This window comes from Mastigoproctus giganteus, chromosome 2 (genome assembly GCF_048544385.1).
Source record: "Mastigoproctus giganteus isolate SK-2022 chromosome 2, ASM4854438v1, whole genome shotgun sequence".
Classification (NCBI taxonomy): domain Eukaryota; kingdom Metazoa; phylum Arthropoda; class Arachnida; order Uropygi; family Thelyphonidae; genus Mastigoproctus; species Mastigoproctus giganteus.
In genome coordinates, this window is record NC_143576.1 from 257,981,311 (window position 1) to 258,001,204 (window position 19,894).

Sequence of the window (19,894 nt, forward strand, 5' to 3'; positions counted from 1 at the left end):
GAGGAGAAATTGTTGAAGATAAACACAAGAAAGGCACCTGGGGTGGATGGGATCTATCCAGTTATATTAAAGGAGGCAGCAAAGGAGGTAAGCAAACCCTTAGCCATAATTATGAGAGCTTCCTTGGACTCAGGGGAGGTACCCATTGACTGGAGATGTGCAAATGTGACCCCAATTCACAAAGGGGGATCAAAGGCTGACACAAGTAATTATAGACCTGTGAGTTTAACTTCTGTTCCCGGAAAATTAATGGAGGCACTGGTGAAAGAAGCACTGCAGGATCATCTAGACAAGACTTCAGTTATAGCTAGGACACAGCATGGTTTTGTTAAGGGGAAGTCTTGCCTGACCAATTTGATTGGATACTATGATGCAGTCACAAAAGAACTGGATGCAGGGAATAACTTTGATATTATATACTTGGATCTTAGAAAGGCTTTTGATACTGTTGCACATGGAAGACTGCTGCACAAATTGGAGCAGTGTGGCATTGGAGGCAAGTTGCTGCTATGGATAAAGGGGTGGTTGAGGGGGAGAAGACAGAGAGTGGTAATCAATGGACACTGCTCATCGTGGACTAATGTTATTAGTGGAGTCCCTCAGGGTTCAGTATTGGGGCCTTTATTGTTTTCTGTATTTATAAATGATATTGATGATGGTATATCAGGCTTAATGTCCAAGTTTGCAGACGATACGAAGGTTGGCAGGGTTGTCAAGGACACTACTGACACTATGCTGCTGCAACAGGATTTGGAAAGGTTGAGCAGATGGGCTTCGAGGTGGCAAATGAAGTTTAACATTGACAAATGTAAAGTACTACATATGGGAAACAGCAACCCCAGAGCAACGTATCAACTCTGTGGTACTACACTGACAGTGGTAGAGAATGAAAGGGACCTGGGGGTGGTGGTGCAGGCAGATATGAAGTTCTCTGAGCAGTGCAGACGAGCTGCAGGAGTAGCTCATGGTGTATTGTCAATGATATATAGGAATTTTTCTAGCAGGGATAAGGAGGTGATTATTCCCTTGTATAAGGCAATGGTCAGGCCACACCTAGAGTACTGTATACAGGCCTGGAGGCCTCATTTCAGGAAGGATGTAGAGCTGTTGGAACGAGTACAGAGAAGGGCAACTAGATTGGTGAATGGGACAAAGGGGTTCTCTTACGAAGAAAGGCTTAAGTTTTGCAAATTACAGTGTCTGGAAACTAGGCACCAGCGGGGTGATCTGATAGAGGTGTACAAAGCCTTGAATGGTTTGAGCATGCTCAATGCTGATGGGATTCTTCCTCTAGCTCAGAAAAATCACCTGAGAGGGCATAAATTCAAATTGAGGAAAGACAGATGTAGGATAGATGTGCGGAAATTTGCCTTTAGCCAGCGGGTGGTTGGTGGGTGGAACAGACTTCCATCCCTTGTCGTGGAAGTTGATAGCCTAAATAAGTTTAAGGCTCAGCTGGACAGGTATTTCGAACGAACAGAGGGGTGAAGTGGAAGTGGTTATTTTTATTTATTTATGTTACTTTTTTTTTTTTTTTTTTTTTTTTTTGGCTGATGCTGCATAAGCTTGCTTTCTTGCATCAAATGCCTCTACTAATGCTAATGCTAATGCTAATGCTATAATCCCTCCTATCGTGTCTGGGCAGAATTGCAGACACATAGACATTATGGCCTAGCTCGCGACATTTCCTCAGCATGGTCCTGTATTTTTCCAACAAATCGTCAGATCGTGTACGTTTAATATCGTTTGTCCCCACATGAATAATAATATTTTCTTTACCCCCTTTAAAATCTGACAGTCTGTTGGTGACATCATCAATAGTTGCTTCCGGCAGACATACCCTGGTTCTGCTCCACCTATCTTTATTACAAAAAATATTCCCCGTTTCCCTGACAATGGAGTCTCCTAATAAAACAATGTCCTTTCTAACCAGGGTAGTTTGCACTTGGTTTTTCTGTTTTGAGGCTCAAATCGGGTGTGCATCACTTGGTAGATTGCTGGAGTTTTTAATGTAGTAACTGTCTAAATTGAGTGTAAGCACAAGCATTGTTACTGGAGTGATAAAAAGCATTCTCAGGCAGTAAAGACATAAAACACACAGTGCATAGTAGTGTTATTTTCTCAAACTATAGAATTTCAATACTTATATTGAAATAGTACCTGCACTAAATTAATGTCTGTTCTTTTAAAAATTAAAAACTTAAAAATAAACTTTAAAAAAAATTAATATTTAATATGAATTTTATTCAAACATAATTTGTAACATCTGATGTAGATTGTTATTTGTTTTTTTTTAGGAGCATTAGCAACTAAGGCCATATTGCTCTGGAAAAATGCAGTGGTCATTCCCTGACCTTTCCGCATCCTCCATATTTGGTGGTCACAGGCGTCACTTGATTAGAACCCCGGTCTAATCAAGAAGCATGTGCTACGCACTGTTGCTCCTGCCCACCTGGCTACGGAGGTGCCATCTGACGTAGAAACAAATGAACAGTGTAACATTATAACAATGGAACAGTTCTATGAAATTGGTTCAGAAAGTTATGATAATGGATTTATTGCAGCAGGGAAAGGATTTACTGCTGTGGGCAGGGAAATTAGAAGTTAGTGATGATTTTATGAAGAAGCATCATTAAAAAGGTGTGGTGTACTACACATACTGCATGTTTCAGAACTTTGTATGTTAGATGGTGCTAAAGCACAATGTGCTGAATTCTTCCATCAATTGGCAATTTTTCTTGTTAGAAACCAGCATCAGAGCAGCATACACAAAAAAAAAAAACTGCAATACACTTAATGTAACTATTAGATAATAACACTTTCTATCATGCTTTATAGCTGCATCTGGTCTGCTGTTCAGGAATCTGGTTGGTGTGATAATAAATACTAGTACTGTTTGAACTTTACAATGTATTTAATAATCTTTAATTAAAAATATCATTATCAAAGCTTATCAAAACTGTACACACTAGACTTTTTTGGTGAAGGTACACGAGAAGCATGCAAAAGTTCGATAAATTTACTGGTAAAAGTACTTTGCCATAACGGCATTTGTATTGTTGCTCGCTCAGTAAACATACAGTGGGTGTTATCAGTCAGGAGTAGAAATTGAATCCCATGGGAGACTGAAACCCTCCCAAAGTGGAGGGGGGTAACCTGACCTTTTTTTCTTTAGAATCACTGGTGGACTAGTGGATAAATTGTTTATTAAGAAAAAAAAAGGCAAACGTAAAGGAAGCCCACATGAGAAGCATGGCAAACTTCGAAAAAGTTTACTGGTTAAAGTACGTTACGAACATTTTTTATGACTCCAGAATTTCTAATATGACTCTGTTCATGATTCAATTAGTTAATTCAATTAGTGATTCTAAAGAAAAAAGGTCAGGTTACCCCTCCACTTCGGGAGGGTTTCAAGCTCTCATGGGATTCAACTTCTACTCCAGACCAATAACACCCACCATCTGTTTACCGAGCGTGCAACAATACAAATGCCATTATGGCAAAGTACTTTTACCGGTAAATTTCATCAAACTTTTGCATGCTTCTCGTGTGGGCTTTCTTTACCTTAGCCGACTTTTTTTTTTAATGTTCTCTAATTGCATTATACCCTGAACATATGCCAATTTCAAATATAATGATTCCTTTTTGATTAATATGAGCTTATACTGGTCTGGGTGACATTAACTCGACTCTGTAGACAATGTCTGCTATAGTTTCTTTTTTTTTTTTTTTAATTCTAGTTTTGTGGAGCTGTGTTATTGGTTAGACTAAACCTGAAATTATTAACCTACATATACTTTCCCCTTTTCAACTTTTATAATGGTATCATAACCATCAGAGCAGAACCAAGGTATTTCCATGCCCAGGGCAGAATAATTTTTTGCCACCTTTTACTAAGGATATATATTTTTTTGCCTCATTGTTCTTCTGCTTTTGGTGTCCCTTAAAGAATGGAGCCCTACTAGCCCGTAACTTAAACAGAAGCTTTACTGCAGCAATATCGAGTGACCAGGAACCAGTACACCACAACAATAAAACAGCGTAAAAGGCTCTCATGGGACACCCTGGTAACCACTGAAGGGAACGCTGACCCCTGAAGGGATTGTGTACAAAGTAACCACTAACAAGCTCCCCAGAGGCGAGGTTGTATCAACCACAAAATTACCAAATGTACTTTACACCAGATCGTGGCAAGACACTGTCAATAATATTCTAGATGCTACATTCCAGCAGCCTGTTGAACACACAGAATGGAACAGCTACAGCTCTGCATGGAGAATGAAACGTATGGCGCAACTGCGATTGAAGAACCCTTCACCCCAACCAAGCTCAACATAGCTGCATCTAGAATCAGAAACAAGAAGGCTCCGGGCAAAGACATGCTCGATCCAGAAATCATCCAAAAAGCCATTGAACTTATTCCCACTACCATACTCAACCTGCTAAACCACTGTCTCCACCAAGGATTCTTCCTCACATAGTGGAGAACTGCAACTGTTAGACTTATATTGAAGAATGCAACCAAGCCACATGATCTGCCACAATCATACCTACCCATTGCACTGCTTCCAGTCTTCAGCAAACTTTGCAAACAGATGATCTCCCATAGAATAGAAGCCGCTACAATGACGCTAGTCTCTCCTTGCCTAACCAGTACAGTTCCCGGAAAGGATGCTCCACAGTAGATGCACTGGAAACAACAATTGAAGCTGCTACCAACTGCAACTCCAAATACTTTCTACTAATCGCACCTAGGAACTATAAATAATTTCTACTAAACAGATTGCACCTAGGAACTATCCAGTGCTCTCTTCTCCTTCTGTCCTCGTGTTCTTGTCACACTGTCAGCACCCATGCATTCCAGGTCCTCACTGGATCTCTTCCCCTGGACCTGGAGATTGTTCGTCATGGGTTGCTCTACCAATTGGCCAAAGGAAGAGCAGTTACCTGTACCGGTTTCATCACTGACCCAGCAAATAACAGAAATACTGAAAAGAAGAGACTTAATGAACATCTAACAGACATCTGGCAAGAAAGATGGCAGACCTCAACTAAAGGTGCTGTCACCAAAAGATTCCTCCTGGATGTCAGGGCATGTTAACCCCTCACACCTGGCTGGTTTTCACCGGGACTGTATACTACCTACCTCCTCACTGGACATGGCTCCTTCCAGAAAAAACTACGACTTTGGAATTACAGACTCACCCCGCTGCCACTGTGGAGAGGATCAGATGTGGGAGCACCTTGCCCACAGCTATGAAATCTACAAAGACTTAGGGAGGATCCTAATAACGAAACTATGCTTCAACTACCAAAACCAAGAACATCCACCCCAACAGAACGAAGAACCTTACCGGGCTCTCACTCTATTTGCAATGGACCTATTCACCAGGCAGAAAGCACTACCACCACCACCACCACAGTATCCGAATCAATAGATCAAAATAACCATGGCTGCCAATTGTTGCTGAGCATTGCTGAGCCATGGATCTAATGCCTTGGACCAACTTACACAAGACTTGACCAACAAACCATCCAGAGTACAGAACCCAACTTGATCCCTCACATTTCGAGTAGTCAAGTGGTCTCCCCACTTGGTTGGGACAGCACTAGCAGTGCAATCAAAGACAGGGTCCACATATACCTTGACAAATTCCTCATCATTGACTCCTGGACCAACTTCTCCCCACTGGACGTGACACATCTCATCAAGAAGAGACCTAAGCATCGGTCTCTGAACTTGACCATCCTATTTTGGACTCCCAGTTTTGACCTCCCAAATATTCATTATCATGGACTACTGGACCAGCTTTCAATCTAGATGCGACACAGACTCACCAAATGGAGTCCCAATGATGACGCCATGCCCCATCCATCACAGCAGCACTCACTGCTGGATTTCCATCAAGTTGTTGGCTCCTACTGACTGGTTGTTCCTACCATGCCCTTGCGGGGTATCTCTCTCTCTTTTTTTTTTTTGGATGGTTTTTTGCTCTCCTCACCCACCAACCCACTCTTCCCTCTGGTGAGGCATTGGGCAAACCACACCGTTAGCAGAGGCCATTTTCCCTGTCGGCCTCTTTCTTCTATTTCCTACCATCCGGTCTTTTTCCCCTCCTTACTTTTCTCTTATGCAATGGCTTTTATTTTATTTATTTTTTATTTTTTAAAATTATTTATTTATTTAAAAATTTTTTTTTTGTGTTTGTGGGGGGGGGTTCGTCCCTCCACCACTCTTTACTCTGGTAAGGCACTGGGCATGCCACACTATCAGCACAGGCCATCTTCCTTGTTAGCCCCTTCCTTCTGTTTCCTACCCTCCAGTCTTCTGCCTCCCCTTACTTTTCTTTTACGCAACTTTTTTTTTTTTTTTTTTTATATATATGCCCCACAGGTCTAAATCTAAATACATCAAAATTATTGGCTGACCTATTTGGTCCTAGAACAAGTTATCAGCAAGCAACCCTATGCTCTGTTAAAATTACAACCATTGCTCAAGAAACAGCAATCATCTCATTCTCAAATCTGGTCCTAGCCACTGAAATCCCAGGAAAGTAGGTGGCAGGACCTGTCAGAGTACTCTAGCATCAGTGGTACATCCGGTCGGCCTCCCTGCAGCACAGTGTGGTAACGTCAGGTCCCACTAGGGGCTTGGCGGCTAATAGACGGGATGAACAAAGGGCACAACACAATATACAGCGCATGACCTCCCCCACACACCTTCAAATCTCTGGCTTGATACGGTGTACATCTGTGGAGATGGGAGAAATCCCAGGAGCCATTAGACACATACCTTACACCTTAATCCAGCACTGATAACCATCTTGTATTATAAATATCAAAAAAGTGGCTTATTATTACTTGAGAACATTTAGCTGTGGTGAAGAACTATAAGGAGTTATAGACTATTTCTAACTACTGTCACATGTAGATTAAAGGCTCGGCTTTATGAACTGTGCAATACAGATGAACTAGTGTATATAAACATAAATTCAACGGGTTCCTATATTCCAATATGACCCATCTTTCTGTATATTAAAAGCAATATTGCTGTATTAAGTTGAATAAAGTGTAACTGAACTACATAGGGCTCAAGCTCCACTAACAATTGGAAAAAAAAATTCTAAGGTGTTTCGTTTGTGCTATTTAATTAGTTGATCTCTGTTGTGCATAATCAGGTTTTTTCCACTAGGAAACTCCAGCTTTTCTTACTTTTGTGTGGTCCAAATCTTCATAAATAATGAAGAATTTATATATATATGCACAGGAAATAATTTCCTGTACACAAATAATTGGTAAATAATATAATAGTAATTATAATAACTGTCACAGACAATTTTTTAACCAGTTTCTCTTCTCAAAAGCAAACAGATAATTCTTTAGCATCCAAAAAAACATTACTGATGTAATACACAAAGATGCATCATGGTATTTTATTACTTTTGCACTGATCCAACAGTCAAAATCTACCCTGCTTAACTTTTAACCTTAAACTTTTACAAATGGAATATCAGTAGTTAGTAATTCAGCAATGCAAGATTTGTACTCTGTGGTGTATAACTCATGCACTGCTGAAGATAAACATGCACTATGACAAAAATTGACATACCACTTAAACCTAATTCAGAGGAAAGTGCAGATACTGTAATGCAGTTGCTATGTCTAACAAAGTTAGTATTAGTAGTAGCAAACAATGCAAGCAAGCAAGCAAGCAAGCTTATACAGAATCAGCCAAAAAAAAGAAAAAAAAAACCACTTGCCATATCACATGCCCATCTCTTCTAGCAGTTTGTCTAATTCTTCCTTGAATTTATTCAAGCTACCCACTTCTACAACACCAGATGGAAGTTTATTCCAACAATCAACTACCTACTGGCTGAAGGTAAGCTTCTGCATGTCTGACCTGAAACCATCGTTTCTCAGTTTTTCCAGAGAAATGGAAAAACTGAGAAAATGCTCATTGCAGTAGGCATTTGACTGGTCACTTTCCCACTATTCCTCTGGCCATGCTTCTCAAAACACCATATAGTGTAAACATACACTGTATGTTTTTACATACACAAATAGTGTCGACAGGGTTAGCCAGGTGGGTAAAGTGCCTGCCTGGCAACCCAAGGTTCGTGGGTTCGAATCCCGCCTAGGGCTTGGATCAGAGTAAAATGCAAAAACTTTGGGAAGTGCATTATAGCCACAGAAGCCTATGCGCTAACAAAAAAAAAAAAAACAACACAGTGTATGTAAAATGTCACATACACTATTTGTGACATTTTACATTTACTTGTGTATATCAGGTTCACATCTGGTCTGTCAGCATTAATTCAAGGAAAATCTACTCCATAAATAGCCACTTTTCTTTCAGCCACCTCAGTTGTAGTTGTCTTGGTTTTTTGAATACCATATATACTCACTTGTGTACATGATATCCTATTAGGAAATATTGGTAGATCCCATCTTGGTGGATGATTTCCTAATGAGAGAATACGTGCAGGAGATGTTTTCTGTCAGCATCTCCTTTTTTAGCAGACCTTGATCCCTGCATCTTGCTACATAACTTTATTTCCTATACATACAAACATGTGGTGTTTGCAACCTCATGGGAGGACAGCCAAGGCACTATACATATCTCATAAACTGCCACACACCAGAATTTGAACCTCACAATAGTAGTAGTAGTAGTGGCATGTGATGTAAGAAAAAGCAAGTGTCTGAGCTTATGCAGCATCAGCCAAAAAAAAAATAATAATAATAAATTTACAAAAAAATTCCTCAAAGCAGTTATCTTAGGGTTAAATTCCAGCAAGTCCACCAAGATTTCTTTTCAAACAAATAGAAACAAACAGAAAAATATCTCTACAGCCCTCCTAAATGGCTTGCAGATCAACAGTTACATATCATTCTGATTTAGAAGTCATCTGGGATGAACAACTCATGTTCTCACACCACTTTACAAACACCAAGAAGAAAGACTCTTGAAACCCTCTGGAGAGCAAAGCAAGAACTTTCCCCGTATCATCAGCATCCAAGTCTCATAACACAATATGTCCAAAGATGTATCTCTCTGGCTTCCATCTATTGTCTGTAATTCAGTCTTCTGCACCTACCATTCAACTAAAGTTTTCTTAGAATCAAATACTGAATCCTTCAGTAGTTAAACAAACCTTTACAGTCTCAAGAATCATCTGCCATACCACCTTTAACTGTACTCCCTCTTTCCCCAGAATTAATCAGAACTAACATCATTACCTTGATGAAATTACATGAAGGATATGATGTAATTTCATCAAGGTAATGATGTTACCTTGATGAAATTGTTACCTTTCCAGAATTATTTTTCTTCTTTTTTTAACCAGAAACTTCCAAAGGATATTCCCATCCAATACAATAAATCTTGCAAAAATATTTTGCATAGATAATGAACAACTGTGTGCCAATAAGATATACAAAACTACCAGTTTTCAGCAAACATAAACTGATGGGCTCCAGCCTGTAGCTCCTGAAAACCTAGTGAAAGCTTTAGGACTGGATGTCTTCCCAAAAATAAACTTGGCACCTGTTTGGCATTCACCATTTAATTTACTTGTTATCAAACTTGCACGCTGTTATTGTCTCTATTTCACTGTGCCATATATTTTTGATTATTACTTGTTATTACTTGTTCTATATCTACCCTGCTAGCACACACTGCCATAATGAGGTGAAGCTGTACACTTCAAATCAAGTAAAATAGATAACAGTCATATGTACCCAAAATTATTGGGAAACTTAATGAAACAAATGGCTGGTATACACTAAGAAAAATAATATGCCTATACTATCCATTAATGTGTATTTCACAAATGGATTAAAATTTGTTACCTGTATTTATAACATTAGCCATATTACCAGTGTTTCCAAATTTTTTTTTCTGTTGAGGTGATTATGAACAGTGCATTAATGTACATTTACCCCTAGGAAATCCAGATGGATGGATGCAGTCGTTCAGCTGGCAATAGAATGGACTAGAGCGGATAAATTCCATGCATGTCTGATTCAGAGGACCATAGAATTTGTCAGTGGAAGGAATATTAATTGGAAAGCACTCTGGATGATTATAATCAGGTATGGTCAAGACTCTGGTGTCACAGCAAGCAATTGATGCATTATTGTAACCTGTAAAACATAAAATATTTTAAAATATTAGAAACAGATAATAAGCCATTAGTGAAAAAAAAATGAGAAATGAAACATTAATTACAACAGATAAGAGCAATCATATTTATAACAGCCATGCCATTACATTTATAACAGCCATGTCATTACATTTATAATAACTATGACATAATAGTCCTTAATAGCAAATGATCTGCATGCAGTATGAATACACCCATAAAGCAGTGGCTAAATCATTCCAGTAGTTTTAAGAATGGCATTTTTTTTTTATGGTAGTCCCAAACACAAAATATTTTTATGGTACTCTGATGACACCCACAAAGGGAACATAAACTTAAACTGGAAAAGGATGGTTGTAGGATAAATGTGCAAAAATTTCCTTTCAGCCAGAAAGTAATTCACTATTGGAACAAATCTTCATGTGGTGAAGTGAGCAGACTAAATAAATTTAAGGAAGAATTAGAAAAATTATTAGAGGACATGTATCTCTCTGGTGTCTTTTCTAGTTTCAATCAAATGATATACTGTATATATATATATTGCATGGGTTTAGCATTTTCTGCCTTTGACTGCATTAGACTACTTCCTCTTTTTTCCATTTTTCTGCCTTCTTGTTATTCTATTCAACACATAATTATATATATATATATATATATATATATTTTTTTTTTTTTTTTTTTGGCTGACATTGTATATTGACAACACCAGTACTACTCTAGTATTGTGTGTGGATTAAAAGACAAGGTAATTCTTGACAACAGATGTCACTTTCTGAATATTTTAATGTTCAGGAAATACATAAGGAAGGTAGAGTGTTCCAAAGAACCAAAGGAAAGGGATACACCGATGAGCCAAAAAATTATGACCACCTACCTAATATGATGTTAGTCCTCCACGTGCAGCCAAAACAGCTCATACCTGGCAAGGCATGGATGCTAGAAGATTTCTAAATGTGTCTTGTGGTATGTGGTACCAACACGTAACCAGCAGATCCTTCAACTCATGTAAGGTCCGTGGTTGAGATGCCGCAGATCGGAGTTGCTGTTCCAACACAAACCACAGATGCTCGATGGGATTGATGTCTGGGGAATTTGGAGGCCATGGCAATACCTGGAAGTCTTCCTCATGTTCCGCAAACCAGTCTCATACAATCCGGGTGGTGTGACATGGCGAATTATCCTGCTGAAAGACAGCACCACCACCACCAGAGGGGAAGACCATTGCCATGAAAGGGTTTACCTGGTCAGCAATGATGTTTAGGTAGGTGGTAGATGTCAGAGTGCCTGGCACATGGATGACTGGACCCAAGGTATCCCAGCAGAACATTGCCCAAAGCATGACACTGCCGCCATCAGCTTGTTTTCATACCACGAAAACAAGCTGGTTTCGCTGGATGAAAACCAGCTTGTTTTCATCCAGGCGCCATCACTTCCTCAGGTAAATGATGAATGCGTAACCGGCCGTCCACATGGTGCAACAGAAACATGATTCATCAGACCAGACGACCTTCTTCCAATCACTCAAAGTCCAGTTTCGATGTTTGCATGCCCACTGTAGGCGCTATCGCTGGTGAACCGTGGTTAACATGGGCACTCAGACAGGCCTGTGGCTATGCAGCCCCATTTTCAGCAGGGTTCAATGTACTGTGTGTTGTGGCACATTACTCCCGTCACCAGCATTCCCATTACGAGCGAGTTGCACCACAGTTGCCCTTCTGTTGCCATGTACCATGGGGGGAGAGTCTTCGCTCATCTCGAGCATCGATGAGCCGTGGTCGTCCAACACCTCGCCGGTGGTTCATGGGTTTCCCCTCCTCGGACCACTTTCGGTAGGTACTAACCATGGCTGACCATGAACATCCCACCAGCCATGCCATTTCTGATATGCTCTGACCCAGTCGTCTGGCCATTACAATTTGGCCTTTGTCAAACTCGCTTAAGTCTGCTACCTTTCCCATCTGAAGAACAAGAGTAACACTGATTAATGGAGCTCAGTATCAGGTGTTTTTTATACCATGTCCCGACCCGCACATGCGGTGTAGTTCACCTGCAGTTGCCTCGAGTTGCATAATGACTCGCTAGTCATAATGTTTTGGCTCATTGGTGTATATGGAAGAAGAAAAGTTAAGAGAATCTGGTTAAACTGTTAATGAGTGTTGACTGGTTGATGCACATGTTCAGACTGGTTTGCAAGAAAGTGCTAGAATTATAGATGCTGATTCAGAAGAACAGTGCCCTTTATAAGAAAGAAATACAACAAAACAGTGCCCTCTCATAGAAAAGGAATACAGCAAACTAAACATCTGTGTGATAGGGGATGGAGTAAGTTTATTAGTGACAGACCATTTATTAACCTGATTTCCCTGTTTTGGGAAGAGTCTAGGAATTTAAATGAAGTTTTAGGAGGACAACCCCAAATGTTGGAACAATAATCCATGGAAAAGGCATATGTGATTTGTACATAGCAATTGTTTTTAAAAAATATATACTTAGAGCAAAACAAAAAGGCTAGTTTTTGTATTGCAAAAATCCAAGTCTTAGTTTGTGGGGACAGAGAGACTCTAATTGCAAGAAATACAGAAGAACTGCTGGATTATGAAAGGATTTAAGTTAACCAAAGTTTCTTCTCCCTATTAAAGAATTACCTAGAGATCAATGAAAGGTCATTAACCTATCAGAGGAAAAAAGTGAGCAAAAGGATAGAATATTGAGAACTTCAGCATTAGCTGAAAAGTGTTAAAGGAGCTTGAGTTGCTGTAAACTTTCCTGTGGAATTTTTACAAAGAAGAGTAACATAAGCCAAGATATCACCAAGGGATCAGCTATGATTGAATCCATACCAGCAATCATTAATCAGATGGAGGGTTTCAAAATAGCATAAGAATTGCTGATGATCGTTGATGTTGTTGAGTCTGTATGGGCTTCTCCATTGTTTGGAAAGAGTTGAGATAAGTGCTGTAGAATTGTAGAAAGGATTTGTCATTCCTATTGTGCAATAAGACAACAGAAGTGATAGGAAAGAATTTTTCACTCTTTAGGCACTGGCTGAATATGGACAAATTTCTGAACAGGAAGAGGAGAAATAATAGCCACCACAATGGATTTTTGGAGGCTCAGACAAGTTGCAGTTGTACACACCAAAAGGTTACTGATATGCCATCCAAGCACCATCCTACACTGAACGTCTGTGAATTCCAGTTCATAACCAATATTGAATTCTAAAATACTGCTGCTACATGCAACCCATGATATTTATATTAGTTTGTGTCTGAGTAGAGTAGAGCAGTTGTCTGAGTAGTACCAGACACTCTTTGCATGCATAAGGAATGTCCGGTAACATAGCACAAAATATTTATGATTCTTATAGTATATAATTAATGAGAAACTTGAAATATATTTAATAATGAATTATTTAATGAATTCAAGATTGGAATCAATTCCATGATTCCAATTTTACTAAGAATAATGTATGTTTTTAGCATTTGTTTGAAAATATACTTCATTTCTAATATTTTGATCCTAATGAAAAGAAACTCTTTCATGGATGGAGGTGAAAAGTGCAGTATTTTTTCCTTGAAGACTTGAATCTATCAATCAATCACTTAGTAAATATATTCTACTTACTTTGACTAATAGCAGTATTGGTAAGGTCATGATCTATAAACAGTCCCCAAACCATGGTGAGCATAGTACAGTTGCAATCATGGCAATGTTGGTTGCTGTACATAGCAGAACTAACTTTTCGTGCTGAAGGCAGTTTCTCTCCTGTTTTACTTCTTCGGGGTGATGCTATACCTAAGTTAAAAATACAGTTTATTTACATCCCACATAATTAATTATAATTTAAATAAGAATGATAATTTCAGTTTCCTGTCTGGATAAACAGTTGATCAGTTAATATATTCAGACAGCAAATAAAAATAAACTGCAAATAAAAATTATGACACATGCATTTTTGTATGCTACATATTTTTAATGAAATTTTTTGTTAATTTAAGGAATTGCATGTTAAATTAAAAGAAAAATGTGTGGACCAAGTGTAAAATAAAAAAAAAAAAAAAAAAACATGTGGACCAAATGTAAAATTAAAAAAAAAAAAAATGCAGAACCATGTGTTAAAATTTAAATAAAAAAAAAAATAGAAACTATCTAAGTTTTACTAAATTTTATCAAAACTAATATCACTGAATAATATATCAGTTGAAATTACAATGACAATTCTTATTCTTGAAATGGAGCTGCAGTCTGTAACCATGAAATGTGATCTGGTTAAGAATTCCTTTCTTTGCAGATAAAAGACAAATTAGCAGCGGCAAATGATGCAATAAAGCACGATTATACATCATCATCCAAAAAATACAACACCTCCCATTTCACCTATTCATTCTCTCCGAAAGTTTATCTAGTTCTTCTCTGAATTTATTTAAGCTATCAAATTCCACAACAACAGATGGAAGTTTGTTCCAGCAATCCGCTGCCTAAAGATAAACTTCTGCACATCTATTCTGTAACCGCTTTTACCTCAATTTGAATTTGTGCCCCCTCAAGTGTGTGGTCTGAACAAGAGAAAGAATCCCAACAGCACTGAGCTTTCTCAATCCATTCAAAGCCTTAGACACCTCAATTATATCACATAACAGGTGCCTAGTCTCCAGATGCTGCAATTTACAGAACTGAAGCCTTTCTTCATAACAGTACCCCCTCTTTTTCCCTCACCAATATTGTTACCCTTCTCTGTACTCATTCCAGTAACTCCACATCCTTCTTAAAATGAGGCCCTCAGACATTGTATGCAGTACTAAGATGTGGCCTTACCATTGCCTTATACAATGGGATAATCACTTCCTTATTCCTATATATCATTGACAAAACCCCATGAGCTGTCCTGGCAGCCAGTCTATATTGCTCACAGACTTCATCTGACTGCACAATTATCCCCAGGTCTTTTTCATTTTCCACTATCTTCAGTGCAGTACCACAGTTGGTATGTCACTCTGGGGTTACTAATACCCGTATGCAGTATTTTGCTTTTATCTAAACTCTAAACTTTTATTTAAACTTCGGTTGCCATTTCTCAGCCCATCTGCCTAACTTTTCTAGATCCTGTTGCAGTAACATACTGTCATTAACCACCCAGCCAATCTTAGTATCATCTGCAAACTTGGACATTATGCCTTCATCAATATAATTGATAAATATAGAAAGCAATGGACCAAACACTGAATCCCGAGAGACTTCACTATAGCATTAGTCCACAAAGAGCAATTTCCATTGATTACCATGTTCTGTCTTCTCCATGGCAGTAATTTGACCTTAATGCTGCTATGGAGCCACTTGGAGCCAAGTGGTGCACAAATCGGAGCCACCCTGCTCCAATTTCTGCAAGTCTTTTATGTGCAACAGCATCAAAAGCTTTCCTGAAATTAAAGTACAGTCAGTCCTCATATAGCACAATAGTTGTGTTCCTAGAAACCCTCGTGCAATGCAAAATCGTGCAATATAAACAACAGGCCCTATGGGAAAAATAGGGTTAGGTGCCGACCATCCAAGATTGAACACACATTTGTAACCAAAACATTACCAAACACAATAATTAATCGTAATAAAATACATAAGTATTTTATTACGATTATTTATTGTGTATATTACGTAATATTACGTATTTTATTACTATTACGTAATAAAATATTGCTAATGCTTTTGCTTCTATCGTAAGCAAACTTGTTTTTTGTTTGATTTTCTATCTAAACAGATGATAGCTGTTCCATCTCTTCCAATTCTTTGTGTCTTAATCTAATGGATTTTAATTACACTTTGAGTTGTTCCTGCTATGAAAGTTGTTTTTATTTTCTCTGCATTCTTTGTAATTCTCAGCGTTGCCTCATTTAGGCCTGTAGCACGTGCAATATCACATGGTCTTTCATTTCGCTCAAAGCGTTTCACAATTTCATATTTTTTCTCTATCGACAGAGGCAGACTGGCCATAAGCCTTACCGGGGAAACCCCAGTGGGCCGGAGGCTGGTGTGATTTTGGCCATAAACCATAGTATGAGGCCACTATAAATTTTCCTGGGTAAGAATTTTTGACCCAGTCCACCTCTGTTTCTCGATATTGCTTTGCTTTTTCTCTCTGAATCTGCAGTGTCTTCACCAGGACGCTTCCTTTTAAGTATTTTACTAATTTTTAGGGAATAAAGCACAATTACAAAACGAGGAGGCACGCTTGATACGCATAAACAAAGCTGTGCATGTGTACCAACTGAATAAACAACACCGTAAAGGCAGAGATACACTATTTACATCTCACATTTTACTAAAGCACATTTCTAGGGGTTACTACCATAAAACAATAAAAACAATTTCCAGTTGCGTTTCTGCTAGTGGAATCTGTTATAAACTGGTAGTAAACTCGATCTAATTGCACCGATAGCTGGAATTGTGTTGGTTTTTATGTTATTATGATGAAATGTGTTTCCCCTTCACTGATATAAAACACATAAATACATTTTCAGAATCTTCTCTACATTCCTATCATGTTGCGTTCGATTGGGGTGATTCTGCGTTCGACTACCATTTCTTGTAAACACAAAGGCGAATCGTGCATAAGTGAATTCGGTTCGTGTTATATAAGATATCATTCCCCTATTTATAAATTGTGTATGATCGAATTCGTGTAGTGTAAACACATGTTATACGAGGACTGACTGTATATGATATCAAAATTTTTTTTTGCATCCAGTTCCTTTATGACCACATTCTAGTTATCCAATCAATTTGGTCAAACAAGATTTCCCCTTATATGCAAAGTAAATACACACAAAGCAAATGAGAAGAAAAAAAATTAAGCTATAACAGAACTTTCTGAGTTAATTACGTATCCAAAGTATAAGAGCAATATTACTATAAAAGTCTCCTTTAATTTTTTAGTATATTGTTCAATATTGTATTAATAACATATAATTTTAAAAATTTGTACTTTTGTTGCTCGACCCTTAAAATTTTGTCAGCTTGCCACAAGATATTAGTATTAGTTTAGGCATATGATGCATGAAACAAGCTTATGTAGCATCAGCCAAAAAAGAAAAAAAAAAAAACCTTTCAATTTCACCCATCCAGTCACTCCAATTGTTTGTCTAGTTCAACCATAAATTTATTTAAGCTATCAACTTCCATAGCAACAGATGGAAGTCTGTTCCAGCAATCAACTACCTGCTGGCTAAAGGCAAACTTCTGCACATCTATTCTACAACTGTCTTTCCTCAATTTCAGTTTATACCACCTGGGGTTCTTAATCTGAGCAAGCCGAAGAATCTCACCAACATTGTGCCTGCTCAAACCATTTAAGGCCTTATACACCTCAATCAGATCATGTTGCAGATGCCCAGTCTCCAGTTGCAGCAACTTTAGTGTAAACATTGGTAGAGCAAGAAAGCAAGCTTATATAGCATCAGCCAAAAAAAAAAAAAAAAAAAAAAACCATTCCCATTTCACTGATCCATTCATTACAAATGTTTGTTTAGTTCTGCCTTGAATTTATTTAAGCTATCAACTTACACAACAACAGATGGACGTTTGTTCCAGCAATCAACTACCCGCTAGCTAAAGGCAAACTTCCGCACATCTATTCTACAACTATCTTTCCTCAGTTTGAATCTATGCCCCCTCAAGTTTGTAATCTAAGCAAGGGGAAGAATCCCATCAGCACTGAGTCTACTCAATCCAATCAAGGCCATATACACATTGACGCTGTAGAGCGGATATCATCTTTTAAGGGCACAAAGGTTATATAGTTGTAAACATTTGCACTCATGATATTAAGAGTAGGAGACCGGCGGAATTACTTAACAAGTACAGGTCACTGCTGAAAAAAAGGTTGTGAATTAGGGTTGAATTTGAAAGTGTCTGCAATTCTGCACAGACACGATAGGAGGGAGTATATGATGAGAGCCGTCTCGATCAATTCGGCCCTGGAAAGATTGTGCAAGGATCAAGGGGTAGAATTTTTTTTCAGCCTGGTCTGTACTTGTTAACAGGAGAGACTGCTCCTACAGGGATGGGATACACTTAAATAGAAAGGGTGCAAGAATATTTGCTGATGTTATTGAGGCAGTGTTAGATGGGTCGGAAAACTGCTAGCTTGGGAGGATACAAGGACTAATAGATTAACAGTAGCCACTGGCAGAGGTGAAAGTGATTCTTGAACTGCTTCTATTGAAATGAGCAGCAGCCTGAAAACAAAATGCAGGGTATTTCAGAGACTGCTGGGAGTCATTGCGGTACAAGTAAACACATGGGTTAGCATTAGCATTAGTAGAGGCATTTGATGCAAGAAAGCAAGCTTATGCAGCATCAGCCAAAAAAATAAAAATAAATAAAAAATAAATAAATAAAAATAAAAAAAATAAAAATAAATAAATGAATAAATAAACAAAAATTAACACTTCCACTTCACCCCTCTGTTCGTTCAAAATACCTGTCCAGCTGAGCCTTAAACTTATTTAGGCTATCAACTTCCACGACACGGGATGGAAGTCTATTCCACCAACCAGCTGAGCCTTAAACTTATTTAGGCTATCAACTTCCACGACACGGGATGGAAGTCTATTCCACCAACCAACCACCCGCTGGCTAAAGGCAAATTTCCTCACGTCTATCCTAAATCTGTCTTTTTTCTCAATTTGAATTTATGCCCTCTCAGATGATTATTCTGAGCAAGAGAAAGAATCCCATCAGCATTGAGCATGCTCAAACCATTCAAGGCTTTATACACCTCTATCAGATCACCTCACTGGTGCCTAGTCTCCAGACACTGTAATTTGCAAAATTTAAGCCTTTCTTTGTAAGAGCACCCCTTTGTTCCATTCACTAATCTTGTTGCCCTTCTCTGTACTCATTCCAGCATCTCTACATCCTTCTTGAAATGAGGCCTCCAGACCTGTATACAGTACTCTAAGTGTGGTCTAACCATTGCCTTATATAAGGGAATAATCACCTCCTTATCCCTGCTAGAAAAATTCCTATATATCATCGACAATACACCATGCGCTACTCTTGCAGCCCGTCTGCACTGCCCAGAAAACTTCATATCTTCCTGCACAACCACCCCCAGGTGCCTTTCATTCTCTAATACTGTCAGTGTAGTACCACAAAGTTGATACGTTGCTCTGGGGTTGCTGTTTCCCATATGTAATACTTTACATTTTATTATTATTATTATTATTATTATTATTATTAGCCATATGGTGCAAGGAAGCCTGAGGCTTATGCTGCACCAGGCAAAAAAAAAAAAATTCTGAATTACCCAAAGAGAGAGAGGTAGAAGGGAATCACCAAGAAAGAGAAGAATGGTGATATCCAGCTCAGGACCCTGGGTGTGCCAAGCCCATACTCACCAGATGTGAGCCCCTGGGGATTAGTCAATGTTAAACTTCATTTGCCACCTCGAAGCCCATCTGCTCAACCTTTCCAGATCCTATTGCAGTAGCATAGTGTCAGTAGTGTTCTTGACAACCCTGCCAACCTTCGTATCGTCTGCAAATTTGGACATTAAGCTTGATATACCATCATCAGTATCATTTATAAATACAGAAAACAATAATGGACTCAATACTGAACCCTGAGTGACTCCACTAATAACATTAGTCCACGATGAGCAGTGTCCATTGATTACCACTCTCTGTCTTCTCCCCCTCAACCACCCCTTTATCCATAGCAGCAATTTGCCTCCAATGCCACACTGCTCCAAT

At 38.6% G+C, this 19,894-nt stretch overlaps 1 protein-coding gene across 3 annotated transcripts in view; it reads right to left on the bottom strand.

The window, feature by feature from the left end:
* LOC150090411 (peroxidase-like) overlaps positions 1-19,894 on the bottom strand; it is a 265,140-nt gene that overhangs the window by 157,969 nt on the left and 87,277 nt on the right. For 2 of the 3 annotated variants that reach the window (XM_090389869.1, XM_090389870.1), the window contains exons 6-7: positions 13,773-13,943; positions 9,946-10,149 (exon numbers count right to left, since the gene is read on the bottom strand). In XM_090389869.1, the coding sequence (XP_090245995.1) occupies positions 9,946-10,149; positions 13,773-13,943 (375 nt within the window). The remainder of the gene's footprint in view (positions 1-9,945; positions 10,150-13,772; positions 13,944-19,894) is intronic. The other variant, XM_090389871.1, reaches the window with a different exon arrangement.